Source organism: Vigna umbellata, chromosome 11, assembly GCF_029865625.1.
Source record: "Vigna umbellata cultivar VRB3 chromosome 11, Vumbellata_1.0, whole genome shotgun sequence".
Taxonomy (NCBI): Eukaryota; Viridiplantae; Streptophyta; class Magnoliopsida; order Fabales; family Fabaceae; genus Vigna; species Vigna umbellata.
The window spans coordinates 29,899,704-29,919,095 of record NC_142175.1 but is presented as its reverse complement, the minus strand read 5'-3'; the positions used below and the strand labels follow the sequence as shown (position 1 = coordinate 29,919,095).

The 19,392-nt window shown below is 32.3% G+C and overlaps 2 protein-coding genes across 4 annotated transcripts; both read right to left on the bottom strand.

The window, feature by feature from the left end:
* Positions 1-1,879: 1,879 nt before the first annotated feature.
* LOC148191481 (small ribosomal subunit protein uS2-like) lies at positions 1,880-3,836 on the bottom strand. 2 transcript variants are annotated; one of them, XM_088102597.1, is made up of 5 exons: positions 3,585-3,836; positions 3,191-3,453; positions 2,767-2,964; positions 2,415-2,637; positions 1,880-2,195 (listed from the first exon to the last, which is right to left on the bottom strand). In XM_088102597.1, exons 1-5 carry the CDS (start codon positions 3,733-3,735, stop codon positions 2,092-2,094), a joined length of 939 nt encoding a protein of 312 aa, XP_087958723.1. In that variant the 5' UTR covers positions 3,736-3,836; the 3' UTR covers positions 1,880-2,091. The 2 variants fall into 2 exon arrangements, with proteins under 2 accessions (XP_087958723.1, XP_087958724.1); XM_088102598.1 differs by having other exon boundaries at positions 1,880-2,186.
* A 3,129-nt stretch (positions 3,837-6,965) lies between these two features.
* Positions 6,966-18,196, bottom strand: LOC148191480 (phosphoinositide phosphatase SAC2-like). Of its 2 annotated transcripts, none has more exons than XM_088101489.1 (16): positions 17,430-18,196; positions 14,972-15,176; positions 14,703-14,868; positions 13,825-14,050; positions 13,313-13,389; positions 13,046-13,233; positions 12,860-12,957; positions 12,614-12,747; positions 12,402-12,533; positions 11,644-12,010; positions 10,947-11,068; positions 10,683-10,796; positions 10,046-10,219; positions 8,927-9,079; positions 8,008-8,092; positions 6,966-7,442 (listed from the first exon to the last, which is right to left on the bottom strand). In XM_088101489.1, the coding sequence occupies exons 1-16, from the start codon at positions 17,538-17,540 to the stop codon at positions 7,341-7,343; spliced, it is 2,454 nt and encodes an 817-aa protein (XP_087957615.1). In that variant the 5' UTR covers positions 17,541-18,196; the 3' UTR covers positions 6,966-7,340. The 2 variants fall into 2 exon arrangements, with proteins under 2 accessions (XP_087957615.1, XP_087957616.1); XM_088101490.1 differs by having other exon boundaries at positions 12,402-12,530; positions 17,430-18,195.
* Between the last annotated feature and the right edge of the window lie 1,196 nt (positions 18,197-19,392).

The following is a 19,392-nucleotide window of genomic DNA, read 5'->3' as shown; positions in this document are numbered from 1 at the left end:
GTAAAAATTTAAGAATTGTTTATATGGATCGAGGTTAAATTTTTGGAAACAAAATTTTCTATTTTATGTAAAATTTATGCACCAGTTGGCAAACTTTGTGCATAAAAAAAAGGTTGAAATAGGCTTATTTTAATTTGCGAGGTTTTTAAACTAGGAAATACAAATGTGAAAACTTTAAGTAAGATCAAAACTAGTGAGTGTAAGAAACCAAAAATGCATTAAGGGGGAAACTGGATGTTAGTATTATTGAAAGAAGACATAGTAAGAGAAACATCCTTCACGCACGAGATTCTTTTAGAAAAAAGAGTCCGGGAATAAAAGAAACATGTGTTATGCGCATTATTTAAAATGCAGTCTTCGATTATGAACTTAATCCCTTTCAGCTGTCCTTTGTTATTTAAAAAAATACTTATGTAAATTTAAAAATTATTTATTAATGAAATTTTTTTTTACTACAGTTGTTAATTTGACTCTGGATTTTGTTCACGTGACAAAAAAAATTAGAATCATATAACTTTTCATTTAAAAAATTTTTGGACCAAAATGCCGCAAATGTCACATGGATTAGTTTAGTCTATGGACTTTTTTTTTCAAGAAAAAATCTTATTATTAGACTTTCAGTTTAGATTGGTTTGTCTTTAACTTTTAGTATGAATAGATTTGTCTTGATCTTTGGCCAAATCGACTAAGTTGACCTTAGTCCAGATTCACTCATTTCAACCTTTAATCTAAACTAACTTGACTTGAACTTAAACCCAAATCAACCTAAGTTAGACTGACCAATACCTTCGACTCAGAATGCATCAGTCTCAGCCTTCGACCTAGGCTAGTTGTGTCGACATTCACCTTAGGTCGGTTTGTCTCGAGCATTGCCCCTATTTGGCTCATCTTGACCTTCGGTCTGAATCCAACCGTCTCGACCATTGGCTAATGGTGGGTATGAATTTGGGTTGGAGTCGACTGGACTGAATTTCGCCAAGTTTTAATTAAGACTAACTCAACTGAATTCAGCCAAATTTTAACTAAGACCGACTCAGCTAAATTTCAATAGGGTCAACTCCATTGAATCTAGCCAAAATACAATCGAGGTTGACTCGGTCATATTTTGCCTAAGGTTTTAGGGTTTGAGATTTTGGGTTCTTTAGGGCTTTTGGTTTTTAGGGTTCAAGGTTTTTAGTGTTTAGGACTTTTAGGATTTATGGTGGTGTAAGGTGTAGGGTTTGAAGGTTTAAGGGTTTAGGTGTAAAGTGTAAGATGTAGTGTTTAAAGTTTAGAGTGTATGATTTAAGGTTTAGAGTGTAAGATTTATGTTTTAGGGTGTAAGATTTATGTTTTAAGGTTGAGGGTCCAAGATCCGGGATTTAGGGTTTGGGATTGAGAATTTGAGAGTTAGGGTTTAGAGGTTTGGATTTGGAGTTTTGGGATTTTGATTTAGGGTTTGAGGTTGACACATTTTGATACAGTTGCTAAACATTTTTGATACAGTCAAAATCTTGTAAACTAAACAAATTCAAATCTAGAGGCTGACTAAATTTGCTTGGTATTAGCACTATGAAGTTTGAGATCTTACGTTTAAGCTTGCAATCTTCCTCGGCGTAGTGAACATCTGAACATCTATTTATGCTAAATGACGCCATCTCTTTACATGTCTACATACAATACTACTTTCAGGGATACTTATTCAATATCAATACCCCCATTCTCCATTAAGCATGCAGAAAAATTCAACGTACATGAAGATCGAAAACAAAGGCATACAGTGAAAAGGAAAAGGCAATTCCCAGTAAAGGTTCTATAAAAATGTATCATCTTCGCCAAATTAGATTTCCATGAACTGCTCCTGTATAGAACCTAGGATCTCGGTTCCACAATCACGAAATATTCGAAATACTCAATATAAATTAAGGGTAACGAAGTTCCACAAACATCATATTACCTAACATTCAAGAACCATGTTTGTTAATAATAATATTTCTGACACTCAAACCAAAAAACAAGTTCCTTTCTACAAAAAAACTGATCCATATTTTACTTCCAAAGAGTAAACTAAATTGCAAGACGGGGCAAAATCATAGCATCAAAAACAATAATTTAATCCCAGCCACTTGCTTGGACAGATTCAACTCCGGAAGGAGGAAGAGGGATTTGTTGTGGTGGTGGAACAGCCTCGCCCCAATCTCCTGCAGCTGCAATTTCTAAACAAAAAATGAATGCAAAGATCCAGACATCACAAATGTACACGCATTTTGTATTTGCATCATGTCACAAATTAAAAAAAAAAAAGACAACCAAAACGAAAAGTAACAGATGCAATGATCAGTCAACATTAACGATGACAATATACATAAAACAATAGAATACGTAAAATAACTCAGTTTAGTTTAGTGTATGGTTAAAACAAATTAATGACGTACCGGGTGCATCTGTAGAGGCTGGTGCTCCCCAGTTGACGCCAGGTACAGCGGGAATAGGTTGTGGAACTGCATCTGTCCACGATTGATCAATTGTACCGGGCCACTGGCCATCAGAAGCAATAGCACCAGGATTATAGTCAGTGATGGCATAATCACCAGCAGGAGCTTCCTCCTCCTCTTGTTGCTTAGCCTCCTCTGGTTCTCTATAGAAGAACAAGTCCACCTGCATCAAACAAAAGATTAAGAAAACAATCTCCTTCAATATCCTCCCAAAAATCTGCCTCTCTCCAAATTATACCCAATAAGCTCATTAACAATGCCACTAAGAAAAGTCAACCAAGAAAATACTTACCATAACATCCCATTTGAGGCCAGGACGAATGGTACCCCTCATTTGCAACACCATCCTGGCAAGAAGCCAAAAGAGACACCCAATGCTGTGTTTGCCCTTGTTGTTGGCAGGAATCCCAATGTCCACATACCTCATGGGTGAGTCAGTGTCACAGAAAGCAATGGTTGGAATGTTTCCAAGAGCACCTTCCTTAATGGGCTGCAAAATAAACCCATATATATTAAAATCACAAAACAGGCAACATCAAGGAAAGAAAAACATGAAACATAAAAACCCAAAAATCCTTATCCCAAGAGGGGTTGTCCGCAAAACATGAATCAACAATCACCATTCTATTAAGGAAAATTAGACTAACTACCAAATCAAATGAAGCTAAAGTCAAACATATGCATTTCACATATTACTGTTTAAGTTGAACATGAACCTGATGATCTGTTCTGGGATCCGTAAGGATAAGGAGGCGAGGCTCGCTAAAAGAGGTTTGGAGCTGATTGGTAAAGGTACCAGGAGTATGCCTTCCAGCAATGGCATGAGCACCAGTGTACTGAGCAAACTTGAGAACCGCTCTCTGACCATAAGGGCGAGCAGATTGCACAATAATATCCTGAGGGTTCTCAATTGCAACGATAACCCTAGCAGCAAGTTGAAGCTTCTCCCATGTCTTACCAAGGTTGATAATGTAAATACCTAATACCAAATCCACACCACAACAATTCAAAACCATACTCCCATCCTGCATCTATCGCAGATTCAAAATTGTATAACACGACGCGGCTGTCTATTGTATAACGATAGAGATAAAAAAAAATGTTAGTTACCGTCGTTGCGGCGCTTGAAGATGTAGCGCTCCATTTGAAAATCACAGTTTTTGGTGCCGAGGTGAACGTCGGCTGCCAACATCATCTGGATGTCGGTTTCCTTTGGAGAGAGCTGGCGCGGCGGAGCAGCGGCGTTGGTTGTGGCGGCCATGGCTATGTTAACTCCGAAACAAGAGCTCGAAAATCCTAGTGTTTCAGAGAGTGCAGATAGGACCTCAGAAGAGAAACCGCGCGCCGCAGAAGTTTCGCCAGTGAGTTTTACTTTTTTTAGGCTAACGGGTCAGTCAACCAGCAGGCCCAATTAAAAGATGGACAACCAACGAACAAGCCCAGTAACAGAAGGCCAACCAATGAGCACGACTAATAAAAAGGATTGTTTTCGAGAACATTATTTCTTTGTCTGAAATTAACCTTTGTTTAAATTGAAATAGTGAGTGATGTAAGTTCACTACTATATATATATATATATATATATATATATATATATATATATATATATATATATATATATATATATATATATGGTTTAACTTCCATGTTTTAATTTACAAAATATCCTCATCCAGTAATCTTAATAACATAATTTATTGTATAAGTTAAGCAACAAGTTAGATTAGATACAAATATATATTTACCATTTGACTCGAAAAAAAATCATTTATTACTAGTTGGATATTTGTTTAAAAAAATATTTGCAAGTTTAAAAAAATATGTAAATATTCGTAAATATCCAAAAATATTTAAAAATTATATTTTATTAACTTTTAAAATTAAATTAAATTTTAATTTTAATTAAATTTAACTTAATAAATATAATTAGATTTTAATTTTAATTAAATTTAACTTAATAAAATATATATTAAATTTTTATTTTTATGTATCTAATCTTCTTTCAAACAACTTAAGTTAGAAATAAATACATTAAAAGAAGGTAAAGATTACAACCTTACAAGAACACTTGTATAACATTAACCTTTAATAAAACAAAAACAGTTATTTATGATAATATTACACACAGGCATCCTACAAACCTTGTCTACACCGCAAGTCAGAATCACAAATTAGATTTACAGCAAAAGTAAGAAACAAAAACACCTTAGTTCAGATTTTGAATACAAAAAACCATAGTCCTTCACTCATTAGCCTCATCCAACCATTGCTTGAATCCTTGTAGACTTGATTTTAACACGTTGATGTTCTTTGTCTTCCAAGAATGTTTACTTGTTTTCTTTCCTTTCACACCAGTATTCTGAATGTCTATTATTTTATTTGAAAATGAAACTAAACTCATTTATATACAAAAACACAATTATAAAAATTTTAATCAATTATGTCAATAATATAATTGATTAAAACAGATAACCAACTTTTTTTACATGTATTTTTAACCTATTTAACAATTAGTTAATAACCTAATAATCCTAACTTCTTCAAATAGGAAATCATCAAAAATATTTTTCAAATTTTAAAAATAATAAAAAGTAAGATAGATTAATGTCAAATGAATATAAAGAATTTGTGTCAAATTTTTTTATCTGAAAATGATATATTAATACAAATTTTTTGATAATGTTTTAATACAGTATATACGTCTCATTTTTTTCATTAAGTTTAGATCACAATAACAAATAAATAATAAGTCAATAAAAAATGACACGTATATTATATTAAAATATTGTAAAAAATTATGTGTCAAAATATATTTTTTTCTGTTACATAAAAAAAAGTTATGCAAAAATACTATAATTTATTCACTAACATATATAATTTTGTGTTCATTTATTACCTCTCATGTAATCATCTATTCATATCAACATCTCAATCACTTAACTTTACTTCAAAAAAAGATTTGTGTTGAATTAAATTAAGAGATTCCCATATGTTACACCACATTTTAAGTTGTCATACCAACAAATCTATATAATACCAGCATATCTACCATGTGCCAAGATAAATCCTTATGACTTATGATAAATATGTAATTGTTTTTACATATTAGGTCATAAAAATTACCTAAAAATTATCTTCTATTCTTACCATTTAGATATTTTCTTCTCTATCAACCCAATATCAACAAAAGTTAAGATATTTATATACAATATCAAATTTCACATACAACTTAAACATTTCGACATTATATTCTCTTCCTGAAAATAATTATATTTATAACCAATCACATGTCATATTACAATACAATCATCATATATTGTTATTCATACACATCTCAACTCAACTCATATTTCGTTCCATATAATACATAATTTACATTATATATTTCAATTTCTATATATATTTCATTCCACATAATACATAATTCACATAATAACTCATATTTCAAATTTACCATTCAAAACCATGTATCCCAACATAAAATAAATATCAATAAATTTTAATTCAACAATCATCACGCTATAATGACAATTTTATAAATATATAGTGAAATATAAACAACATTGCATTTATAAACATTTAGAAGCATGTTATTTAAAGCGTATAAAAACGTTCATTTTATTCGAAAAATTAAGCGTTTCTAAATTCTCCTACTCCCCCTCACCATTATGCTTACTCGCTCAGCCAATGATCATTGTTGCTCAATGAACAGGTTTTCAATAAATTGAATTTTTCCAATAACTAAATCTCAAGATTTTCAAATAAAGAAATTTTACATATGTGGGGAAACAATTAAACAAAATTACATATTGTATCAAATTATTCTTAAAAAATGTTTCAATTTTTTTTTCATAAACATAATTGAGTTATTTATTTATGAATAAATCTATTTTTAACTATATTACTCACCTGCAAATATTTCGATTTTAACTACCAAAACATACAACATTTATCTAACTCGATTAAAATATTCTTAAACTGGCTTTTTCGTGTCTTCAAATTTAAGATATTTTTAATTAATTTATACTTAATAAGAAAGTTAGTTTATAAGTTTTATTGTGTTTTCAAAATTATCGTAACAGTTTTTTAGATTTATCATTTACTGTTGACTGATAAGAGACCAAGAGTCTTAAAAAAAATAGTTTTATACTTTTGGATTTGAGTTTATTTAATTTTTCAAAATGAAAAATTATATGAGCTAATTCAATGAAGAATGTTTTAAATGGTAAAAAAATGTTCAAAGGGTGGCAACGTTACTCAAATTGAATAAAAAATTTATCATTGATCTTCATCTCTCGTAAATTGCTTGCAAAAATGCACACCTTTCTGCACTTTCCTCCTCACTGCCTCGTTTGAAAGAACAGATACTTAAAAAAGCTTAACCAGCTTAATTTTTATTTAAAGAAAACTTTATATATAGAAAAGTTATTTCCTCTCTCTCCAGCCTCTCATAACATCTGTTCAAAGCCAAAGGAAATAGAACCTCAAATATCCAAAGGAACCAAAAATGTTGTCTGCATATGATTTATTGAACAGTTATAACCTCAGAAGCAGCTATGCATTTTTTTGGTTTTTCACTTTAAATTATGTACAGAGTTGATGATGATGATATTGCGGTAAGTTTTGGGAGGAAGAAAAATGAATTACCTATTAACATCTACCGTTACCTCCCAAATGGATGCTATTGAAGGAAAACTATAATGAGTAACTCAAATGTTGTTGCCCCCATGAACAAAACTCAGCCTGTCAGCTGCTGCCACTGCTATTTGTCTGCTTTTGGATGATGATATTCTTACCATTTTTTATTTATGTACAGCAAGTCAGAAGCCCCCAAATCCTTCGGATGGGATCATAATAGTTAAGACACTATATTCTCCAAGCAAAATGCATCTCTTCTTCATTTACCCAACGTTCAAACCTTTCACTGTACTTCCTATCTTTGTTCAGTTCTTCTGCACTCTGCCTTCCCTGAAATACATTCAAGCAGATTTTAGCCACCACTTGGCTTCATGCAAGACAAGAATGTACTAAACATCATTGAAAAATGTCTTTAACACCAACATTCACATGTGTTGTCTCGGACTTTACATGAGAATGTGTGATTGGATGGTAGGATAAATTGGTTTTACACTGACATTGGACATTTATCATAGTTGAATGTAGGAAAATGAATGTACTTATACAGTTTGATTCTGAGAATTTTTAGTGCAGAAGATGGTAGAGGATTTGTGGTAAAAATTGAGGTCCCAGTTGCTGAAACTAGGCTCTCAATACTTGTAAATATAATGCTAATGTATTTGCATTGTCAAGTTGATCTTCTAAGTTCTAAACACAAGTTCAGAAGCAAATGTGATATTCAGAACAATTTATAGGGCATACAAGAATTACAGACAGAAAGGCCCTATTGTTGTTTAAGGCTTTGGAAGTTATCTTCCTTTGTTTCTTCTTAGAAAACTCTTAGTGAATCATATTTCGTCCTCAGAGGAAGTGATATGTTATTCAGTAATGGCTCTGCAAACTAACATACACTGACCTTAAGGCTGGATCCAGATTCACTAGCAGATGTCTCGGTGGTTACTAGTTCATTTGCGATATTCTCCGAGGAGATGCTGGTTGACCTGTAAAACCAACAACATTGGCATTTGTCAACAACAAAACCTTGAAAAATGCAGACTAATCCCGAGCTCAAGAACGGGGTTTTTACTCCAAAATATTGATATTACTTAAATTTCTCGACTGTTTTTATTCAAATATACAGCAAAACAAGCATTGAAAAGAAAAAGATAAGAACTTCTTACTACTTCTTCATTGTCCTTCAACAATAACAACAAAGTCATGTGCCAGTGGGTGAGCACTTAGTCTGAGAATCCATTGAGGACTTTGCACATGGTGCAAGTATTGCTCACTCTAAGAAAACAACTAAAAAGGAAATCCATCCCCTCCTAATTTCACTTGAGGATTCACTTCAGTACAAAACCCAAGACTAACATTTTACTACAATCTAAAGATAAAATCCTTTCACTAATATGCTCAATTGAAAGAGGTGAGTGAAGGTTTCCAGATATAACACCAGATAGACACTTTAACATTTGCTAAGCTAGATAAAATGCTTTCCCTCCCTCTAATTATCTCCCCTAAAGTCAAAATCTTGCTTCCCATAAGTCATAATTGCACAATATCTGGGTATTGCATAAAGAAAAGGAAGGCACAACTCCATCACTCTCTCCTCATCAAAATTTTAATTCAAAGATGAACCTCACAAATTCAATGAAATATACAATTCTGTAATAAAAGCATTCTTATTCACTCACCCATTTAACATGTGCCTCTGCACCTTTGATCAAAGATTCAAGGAAAGCATAACACAATGGTGAAGAAAAGACCATAGTTTAAAATCACTGTAATTAAAGATGGCAAGGGTATGTGATTACTAATCAAAGTTTTAGAACTACCTTTCAAGTAATTCCTCTTCACAGGAATTTCCAGAAGAAGAAAGCCAGTCCACATCAAGGAAATTGGAGCAGTCACATGCATCACCATGTTCATCGTAACAAATATGACCACTCTCACAATTTTTGCCCTTGACCATTCCTCCGTATATCTGCCTGTATGATTTGAAAAAACAAAAACGGTCAAAAAACTTGGATTTATTTAGTAAATCATATCAGCTCAAACTATGGAGCATAGTACACATAAAAGACCAGGTTACTAAGGTGCCTGACTCATTCTCCTCTATATTCTCTTGTGAAGGGCAAATCAAATGTAACAAAAACAAGATACGTTATTATTAACAAATCTGAAATAAGCACTCAGTAGTAGTAGTATTTACAAAAGATTAAGGCAGCAGCTTATTATTTTACACTTCTTTAAAAAAATTGCTTCTAACAAACTTGGAGTAGAAAAAACCTACCACCTAGCAAAATATGATGCTGTCATGCTGACCCGTGTTAAATAAGTTTGGGAACTTTAAAATATTTAAAACACTTGAAATTATAGGAATTTAGATGAGACTGAAATATATCTTAGTGATGTGATACATCATACAAAAAACACTAATCCCTCTTTATGACATAATATTTCTCTAATAAGGAAATAATCATTATACATGATGAAACTTGAAAACCACTTCTAAGAGAACATCTAAAAATAAGATACTCTATAAAACAAATAAAAATGACACAAGAATCTTCTAAGTAATAATGCTTAAGGAAGGGTTTCCTGGGGATACACAAAAATCTTTCATTTCTCCTCCCACAATTAAAATATAATAAAAAATTCCAGACAGTCGTGAGGTTTGCATGAAATACTTTTTAAACAAGAGATTATGTGGGCCTAATCCACCCTCCTTTACAGGACCTAGTGCCCTACAAAGCATGTAGCAACTGATAGCATGGTTCCTCCTACGACCCTAGATAACCTATCATATAATTCAGTAGAGTGAATGCAGTTCAAATAAGAAACCCAGTTCTGCCTAACTCTGAGGCTGTGTTATTATCAAATTTTCAGCTGGCCTTTCAGATAAGTTACATTACGTGCCTTAATTTAGCATGCAAAATGCCAACTTAGCATACCTGCAATGACAAATATCACTTCCACAAATAAAGATATCCGGCGTAGATCCCAAGCGGAAATGCTTATCAGGTTTTTCAGATGATTCCTGACAATTTGTATCATTCAAGTTCCTAATGGAAGCATCACTTTCACCGAGAATGTTACCATCTGATAGAGATCTCGTAATAGTTGACCTGCCAATATAAAGGAAAAGCGTCAATCTTCTCACAAAGAAATACTTAAAGACAATATCATTTAATAAAATCCACAAGGAACAAATAACTTGTACTCATTTGCTTTCATCCTCAAAAGACAAGAGTAAATTTGAGATTACGCTTTGCCTATATAATATTTCTATTACATAGATTTTAAGTCAAAGCAAACACCATCAATACTACTGAAACTACATACACTGATTTGAAAAGGTATTCTCTCACTCAAATCATCAATATCTATCTATATGCTTGAACAATATTTTCAGCTTGAGAATCACGCTCAAAGTTAAAAGATGGATCCAAACAGAAAAATTATAACTGAAGTTTGTCAAAAAATATCAGAAGTTCATATATGCGAATTAAATTCTTGAAAATTTAAAACTCAACGCTTGATTAAATGAAAAGGACAAAAACTAGTGCAACTCAATAATCCACTCGTTACCTAATGCTGCCATCTGTTAAATAAAGGCCACGTCTCTTGACAGCGTAATACTGATCTGAATCAAGCTCCCACAGTGCTGGTTTTCCCTGTTGCGGCTGAAAATGACCCAAGAATCTGACCCAAACAATAACATAAACAACAATAGCCATCTCATTTTAATACACTCCACTTACAAAAACTGCTTGTGTTTACTCTATAAACCATATTAGATATGGAAACAATTGTGCAAAAATACAATTAAACAAATGGGCTTATTTAGCTTACAAGTTAATTGCTTTTTGTTTATCACCATCTAAATATGTGTTGTTGTAATAACGTTGTAGGGTTCGAATAAATTCCTGGGACTGTGTTGCTGCCTTCCATTGACCTCTTCTTTCAGAAAATATCTAAATAGCATCCCAATCACAATATAAAGGAGTGAGCGGTAATCACTAATCAGAAAAAAATTTCATGCAAGGAAAACATAACAAGTGGCAAATTTAGATCTCCCTTTCAAAACTTTGGGAAAATTGTGATGGCCTCTCTAGTAAATTAATCATTAAGGTTAAATATCAATGGTTGTTTGAGCTATTTCAGAACTTTTAAATAAACTTTTAGGTCCTTTAAACAACTATAATTCAGTATCTTGATTAGGGTTTTGCCAAGGTTATAAAATAATCCAGATTCAGTATAAGTTTTAAAAATATAGGGAGCCTATTTAAACAAGAATTATGTAATAGTAATAACTGCATGCATACAATCAACCAAACCAACAACAAATTAAACACTATAGCAGAAAGTTGTGAATCAAATACATGTCTGGAAAAAGAGGCATATGTTCACTGGAGACAACCTAATAAAAGCAACAAGCTTGCAGCTTAGATTAACTTGCGTCATTTTGGATTCCATCTTACACTTTGGACGCAGTCATGCAGAATTTCTGAATGGTATAAAGTCAAAACTCCTAAACTAGAGAGATTACCTTGTTGTGTGCTGCAGAACCCCCATATTGAAAGGCTAATGTGTCTCCCATGGACTCATAGACTTCCATTAATTCCCCAGCCAAAGGGTTATCAAGATCAATATGTTCAGATTCAATAAATCCTAAAACTTGAAGCTGACGTCCAAGTGCAGCCAGTCCATAAGCATATTGAGCAACATTGGTACGATCTAAACAGTCTATGCAGTTAGTCCTCAACACCCCGGATTGAAGCATCTGGGGTTTGACACTGTAATCTTTGTTCTCATCATCCCTATAATAACAGTTGCTAATTTCTGTTTCTGTATCAACATTATTCTTATTTATGTTGGCTTCTTCTGTGATACAGTGATCAATGACATTGTTATTCCTGCATTATATTACAAAAAAGATCATCAACAAATGATAGTAAAAAAACAACCATTCATGAGTTTTTACCTAACAGCTTATGCTTTTAGAAGACTTGGTGCACAACACAATTTCAAAACTTTCAGGACTAAAAGGTTTCAACACATGGTAGGATCAGCATGTGCATTGTCTGTGCTTCAGGCCCAGAAAGCTCATTCACAATGGGCATTTTACTTAAGATATTAATTAAAAAATACAAGAATCTTCACCTAATAGCTCAAGCTTTTTGAGGGAGTTACTCCATGACAAATAATATTAGTAGCAATAACATCGAGGCAAAAACAATTGTAGAGTAATCAAATGAAATGTCAAGTTGCATAATTAGTACAAAAGTAAACTGGACCGAAACTTACTCAGAGTAGGAATATTGGGATAATCCATCTAGCCTCATATTTGGGGTCACTGGAGAGTAGAAGATGCCTGTCAGCTTCAGAGCATATGCAGCCACTTTTCCCAGCTGTCCCAATACATTAGTAGCTTTGCTGCTAAAGGTCATTGATTTAATAAAATAACACCCCATGAATAAACCTGAACCGGATGGACAAAAAAGGGAAGAGTAAGTTACCATCTTGAATGCCGATGCAGATCCCAATGAAGGAACCTCAAGCGATCTTCCCCGCTCAAACTTTTATTAATATACCTAACGGCATTTGCAAACTCGGCTCGCAGAATAGTTTCTCGAGGCCTCTTCTCACGTGTCTTAAACAGAGAAGACAAAAGAATATATAAGGTAGAAAATCTTTTGGTTTAGAGAAATGGAAAAGAAAAGAAACTTGCTTAACGGTTCAGTTACATATATGGAAATGCCTACCTTTATCAAGTTCAGAATAATAATTGGCTTTCCATATCTTTTGACAAGATTATCAAAATGAAGTCTTGTGGCCTCATAAGTAGAGTCCTTTCTTGATACTGAAGAAAAGTAAAGAAAATGAGCAATCAGCACAAATTTTAAAACAAAATAAGTAGCAGAGGATAGTTGCTTCCATATCATACATACATATAATGTCCGGTTTTATATTCAATCTAGAGGCTTCCTGAGACCAGAACAGAGGGATTGAACCCCTGTTCTGCACCACGGAACTGATTTGCATAGGGTGTCCATCACGAGCTTCTGTAAAGACTATCTGCTCTGTCTCAACATCATTAGCTACTCTACCCTTTTCATTAACTCCTCGTTTCAAATATCTGCACAAGTGCATTGATATGAAATAAAATGCAATTTTAATCTTAACAAACATGAGAAAAGCCTAAAAAATATATAAACCTGGTCCCAGCATAATGCCGTGAGCGCCTAGCAATGATAGTCAAGTTGAACTCACTGTCAGATATGGAAAGTTTGACCTACATACCATAACGCTTGTCAACAAGATAACTTTCTTGGAATACGTAATACTAGTATTTTTCTAGCACTACTAAGATGAATCTAGAAGCCAATAAATGAGTAACCATTAAAAGTTAGTCAGCAATAAAATGTTAGAAAAACTTCCTAAGGTAAATTTAATCAAACCTGGACTTGAGGAATGAATTTCCCAATGTAGTACAACTAAAAAACTAATAATTTATGGTTTAATAAATGCAGCATGAACTATATTAAAGGAAATGCAAACAAATAAGATTAGTTTCACTCCACAGAAAAATTGGTGTTAGCTACTCAAATCATATATCAGGCTAAGAAACAGGTAAAACATTCACGACTCACTAGCAATACCATTAACTACAGTGGTTACCTTCAAAAAATATCTGTTAGTTAGCCAACAAAGAAAATTTCAAATGTACCTGTTTAAAAAATCCATGTACTAAGGCTACAGTCCATGAAGTATTCTGGAGATTATTCCTGATTCCACGAGTCAAGAACTCATTCCAAACAAAAAGGGTATCATATAGTGATTGCCCTGTAGTATTATGATCAGATAAGTTGCGTTGAAGACTAAACATAACATTGTAGGAGTAGCTGAAAAAGAAGTCCTTCGCAAGATCCACACTGCATAGAAGCTTCTTGTATCTAAATCACCACAGAAGAAAGAGCAAAGCCCATTAATAAGATGGTTTTTACATAAATAAATAAAAGTGAAAGAAATTGATTGAAATCAACTTATGAAACCGATAACTCTAACCAAACGTATCAAAAAATTAAAAATAAAGTGATCTCCCAGTTGAACTTGAAACCTTGGCAATACCTTCTCTCAATCAAAAAGTTACATAACAGCAATGAAGATTGCTCCTGTACATTTGCAGGAAATTAAATGACAATAAATGTAGAACAAAGGAGGTATACACTATACAATATACATATTACATGACTCCAAAACCTTGAAGAAGCATTACTGATTCTATTTCACAACTAAGAGATGATTAAAGTGTACCACAGAAAGAAAGATGAGAAGGTTGCTCTGAAGAAGCCCACATTGTGGATACAGACTGAAGAGAGACAATCAACATATACAGTACACATAAACACTCCAAAATGTATAATTTCAACACAACTATGCTCTAACAGAATGTTTTAACAGCGCAGTGTAATGAACTCAATAAAAAATTGTAATTCATAACATCTAAGTACAATGGAAAAAGTATACTTCTCAACGCTACACTCTACATTTCTCTTTAAATTTGCCATAGACACATTACAATTACATGCAAAATTGACTAAAGACCTGTTCTCATCCTTAGAATAAGCCATTTTGGATCGCACGGTAGAATGTGGAATTGGAACCATTTCGCTCTTTGTGATAGCATATATATTGTGACCACAGATTGTGCCGATCTTCCTTCGCTTCGTTATAAGCAGCATGTAATATGGTTCAAGAAATTTGATAAATCCTAATCACATGAAAAAAATTATTATCTATTCTGATGAAAATGGTGGGGAACAAGCCTAGGATAATAATAACAATTTAGATCTTATACAGAAATAGAAAAATACCAATGATTCCATAGCAAGTTGTTACAAATTTAAGCCCTCCTGTAGACTTGTTTCCTTCATGTACCCGCCTCAGAAGGTCACAACACTCAATTTCTGAGTATATTGCTGAATCTTCAACGATATTCAATTCAGATGGTTCCAATCTGTCAATCTTTAAGACCCTCCAAAATGTTCTGTTTTTGTCTCTTCCGATCATGTAAAATTTCTGAGTGTAGAAAAGTTGTAAGACCACAATGATAGTGCTTTGTAGTTATATTATGTGCATAGACAAAAATTTTAAAAAATATTAATAAAGGAAAAGAACACCTCGGCTAACATTCTGTGTAGCACTAATAAAAACAACTAAATTTAATGGCAAACTTATTTCTAAAACAATTGAAAGTAGTTTTATTTTCTAACATAACAAAAACCAGCATAATAGTCATTTAATGCATACAGGTGTCAAGGGATGGTGTCAATATGAACCTAAATGTCAAATGAGAAATAGTTTTACTTAGTTCAGATTTAGAGGGTGGGTTTTAAGCACTATGCAGTTTCCAGACATTGTGACAATGCCACATTGAGCATGCAAGGTTATAAACAATTGCATACATATTACATGTTGCGCATGGAATGTATATGAAATGAGCAATTTATTGCTTGAACCAGACACTACGCTTTCTGTAAACCCAAACAACTTCAGAAGGTGTCATTCTCACATAGTTATAACATAATAAATCCAAAGTAGAAAACGAAAACAACATTCTACCCAGAGAACAACAATCAACATCATTATATTACCATTTCAAACAAAAAGGATGGTTGATAGACCAAGAGACAATGATGTGAAAGCACGTGACAAATGAGGGTGACATGAGTGAGAAGATCAAGTGATTAACGTCAAACAAAATTCAGATGCTAACTCTATCAACCTTTCTCATTTAGGTCTCGTTTCCCACTAAAACAGTTTAATTATATTGTTTTTTATTCTACATTTTTTCACTTTTGCTCCGATTTAATCGAAGCTTCTGAACAAGGCTACTCATTTTTTTCGAGATTGAGGGGAATAAGACAGAACATACCAGCAGTGGCTTTAGACAGAAAAAACAAAAATATGTGAGAGTGGAGGCAAATGAAGGTGACAGGATCTATAAGAAACAAGAAGTGAAATTTAATTCTTTCCTTTTTAGGTCTCCTTTCCTGAATAAGAATGTAACACTTTAATAAAATGATTTTAGTTAACTTTTTTTTCCTTTGCCCCATTTTCATAAAAATTTCTGGATATATTTAGAAGGCTACTCAATTTTGCATTACAGAGGAGAGCAGGACAAAATGGACAAGCAATGGCTTTGAGATGGAAAACATAAACGATGTGAAAGTAAGACATAAATGAAGGTGACACATTCATGAGAAGATTAACATTGACAACTTTACTTTATTTTCCTTCAAGGTCGGTCTCATTTTCCTGAATAAGAATGTAGCAGTTTAGTTCAATAATTAAGGTTCCTTTTCTTACCTTTATCCCTTTTCATCAAAATTTCTGCATATATTTCACATCATTTTTTTTGGGATAGAGGGTAGTATGAGAAGAACAGAAATGAAGTGGCCACCTTTTCATGACAAACTTCAGCAATTTCGAATTCCAAAATAAAAAACTGAAACCAAAATATATTCCAGATCCGACCAGATGCATGAAATTGATGAAAGAAAATAAAAAAACAATAACCCTGGTTTCCCAATGAATGCTTGTTAAACACTCAATCAGTAGATATCACAAAATTTTGCAGTAAGATCCAATGAATTTGGTGTCAACAAGCTCAAAGTGGACAACAAAGTTTAGGTGTTTAATAATCCATTATACACAAGTAAACCAAAAATATTTAGGGGGAAAATAAACAAAAGGCAGTGTAAACATAGTCAGACAATAAATACAATCTAAAAACAGTGGGGTTAAAGAAGTCCACGAACAGTTGTTCTGCAAATCATTTAATACTGACATTTATTTAACCTCACAAGCATCATGACGAAAACAAATGAAAGTTACAAATAACTACTTTGAATGATTGAAGTCAGGCACAACTCATCAATGCCTTATGGTGAAACGAAATCCACAAGAATCCAGACAAGACAATAGCTCATAAAACCAATCTCACAAGGACATGTATCCAAATCCCAAATGGAAAGCTCCTCATATAGAAAACCAAACTTTCCACATGACTTTGGTTCCTTTTCCCAATGCAAAAACATTATGATTCATCGCTGAATTTGTGCACATAATCATGAATTCGACAAGGGAAAGAAAGGAAAGAAATTCAAGAATCAAACCCAAACAAAACAACATCTTAAATCTTAAATCAATAAAAGAAAAAATAAACATGCTGAACTGAAAAGAAATTCATATCTAGATCATGGTCAAAAAATAATGTATCTGTAACACACAAATCATTGATTTGAAAGAAAAAAGATTAGACGTATTTACCGAGCGAGTCTCATAGAGCCTGAACTTCTGCATATAACAAGACTTAAGGTCGGCTTCATCTGCAACAGCATCGTTCTTCTGCAGCTTCTCCTTTGTTGAATTTGAATCCATCTTCACAATTCAGATCCCGAGCCTCAAGAAGCTCGGGTTTCCAATGAGATCACCAGCAGAAAATTCGAAAAAAATCACCAACAAAGAGCTTCTGTTTGATCAAACAGAAGCTCTTCGCGCTTCCAAACACAAACAAAAAAGCACAACAAAACTCCCCCCAAAAGGCCAAGAACTTTACATCAAACACAAGCTCCAGAATACACACACCCACAAGAACTACAATACAAATCTCAAAAATTTACATCCAATGGCACATATAAAATTCCCTTAACAAAGACAATGACACCAAAAATTCAAAAGGGACAAAAAATGAAAATTAAAAAGAGAGGTTCAATTGAATCAAATCAGAAACCAAGGAGAAAGGAGGAAAAAAGCAGCTTTTTTTATGAATCTAAGAGAGTGGATGGTTTTGGGGAATGGAGAAGAAGCAGGAGCAGCTTTTGGGTCTCAGATGAAAAGGAGGTGAAAATGAGATTGTCAGGGAAGGAAGCAGAGAGGAGAAGAAAGCCACTGCATCCACACACAAAAAATAAAATTAAAAAGAAAACAAAATGAATGAATGAATGAAAATCATAATGAGAGATGCAAAGCAGTAAAACAATTTTAAAAGACAAAATTGGTGTTTTCTCTGGTTTGCGTGTTCGCATTTTCTCTCTCTACCTGTGTTCCAAAAAATTTGTCAGCATATGTGAAATGTGTGACGTTTTTCTCTCTCTTTTTTCTTAATTGTTTTTGAACCTTCTCTTTCTTTTTTAATACCAAAATAAATTTTCAATCATCTTAATTAAGATTAATTAGCTGTGTAACTGATTTTAATTATTATATTTTAATGATTTTTGTCCTAAAATACAGTTATTTAATATAACTGTCAGATATAAATGATTTTTTTTCAAGTGACAATTAATTATATAGTATTATTTTGTTGATAGTGAAAAGAGGTTTATTTAACTGAAATAATTAGTATATTTGAATAATTATTTTCAAAGTTTATTAAAATCTTACGTTAAAAAAAAAAGTTTAAATTAATTTATATAAGATAAAAAAACAGTTTTTTAGATAAATTAAAATATTTGTAAAAATATATTCTATGAGATAAACTTATTATTTATTCGTTTCTACAATATTCAAATAATATATTCAAAATAAATACTATTAAACATGCATGTTAAAAATTTAAAACTTTGATTATACATACTATTATCATTCAGTTAATTTTATCATTTAATGTTTTTCTTTTGTTATCAATTTTTGTTAATGTTTTATTAGTCTGTTAAATCCTTAACGAGATAACAAAGTATTCCAAAGAAATTTTTAAAAACAATATCATAATTATATTGATTTGAAAAACCAACAGACGGTATTTTAGTTTTTATACTGTTTTGCACATTGTCTTTTCATTAAAATATTAATGGATTGATAAAATTATAAATTTTTTAATAAATGTTATAAGTGATAAATTAAATAACAATATATGTAATTAAAGAATTTTAGTTAATTGACGTGTAAGCTGGTTAAACAATTATTAGCCTTAATCACTGATTATTTGAATTATAATAAAAGTGTTGACATATTTATAATTAAAAGTACTCCTACGTCTAATTATAAAAAATATATATTTGATATTACTATTATTATATTTCTGTAAAGAACTAACAATTAGAAAAACACAAAAAATAAATGTCAAAACATTATTTCACTTATAATAAATCAAAGCTATTTCCTAAAAAGTATAATAAAATGTGAAAAATCATGTGAGAACATTTTTTCTAAACTTTATGAATGGTTGATCACGTGATCCATAAATCACATATATTTATTTCATAGTTGGTCCAGTTATTGTTACTTAGTGATT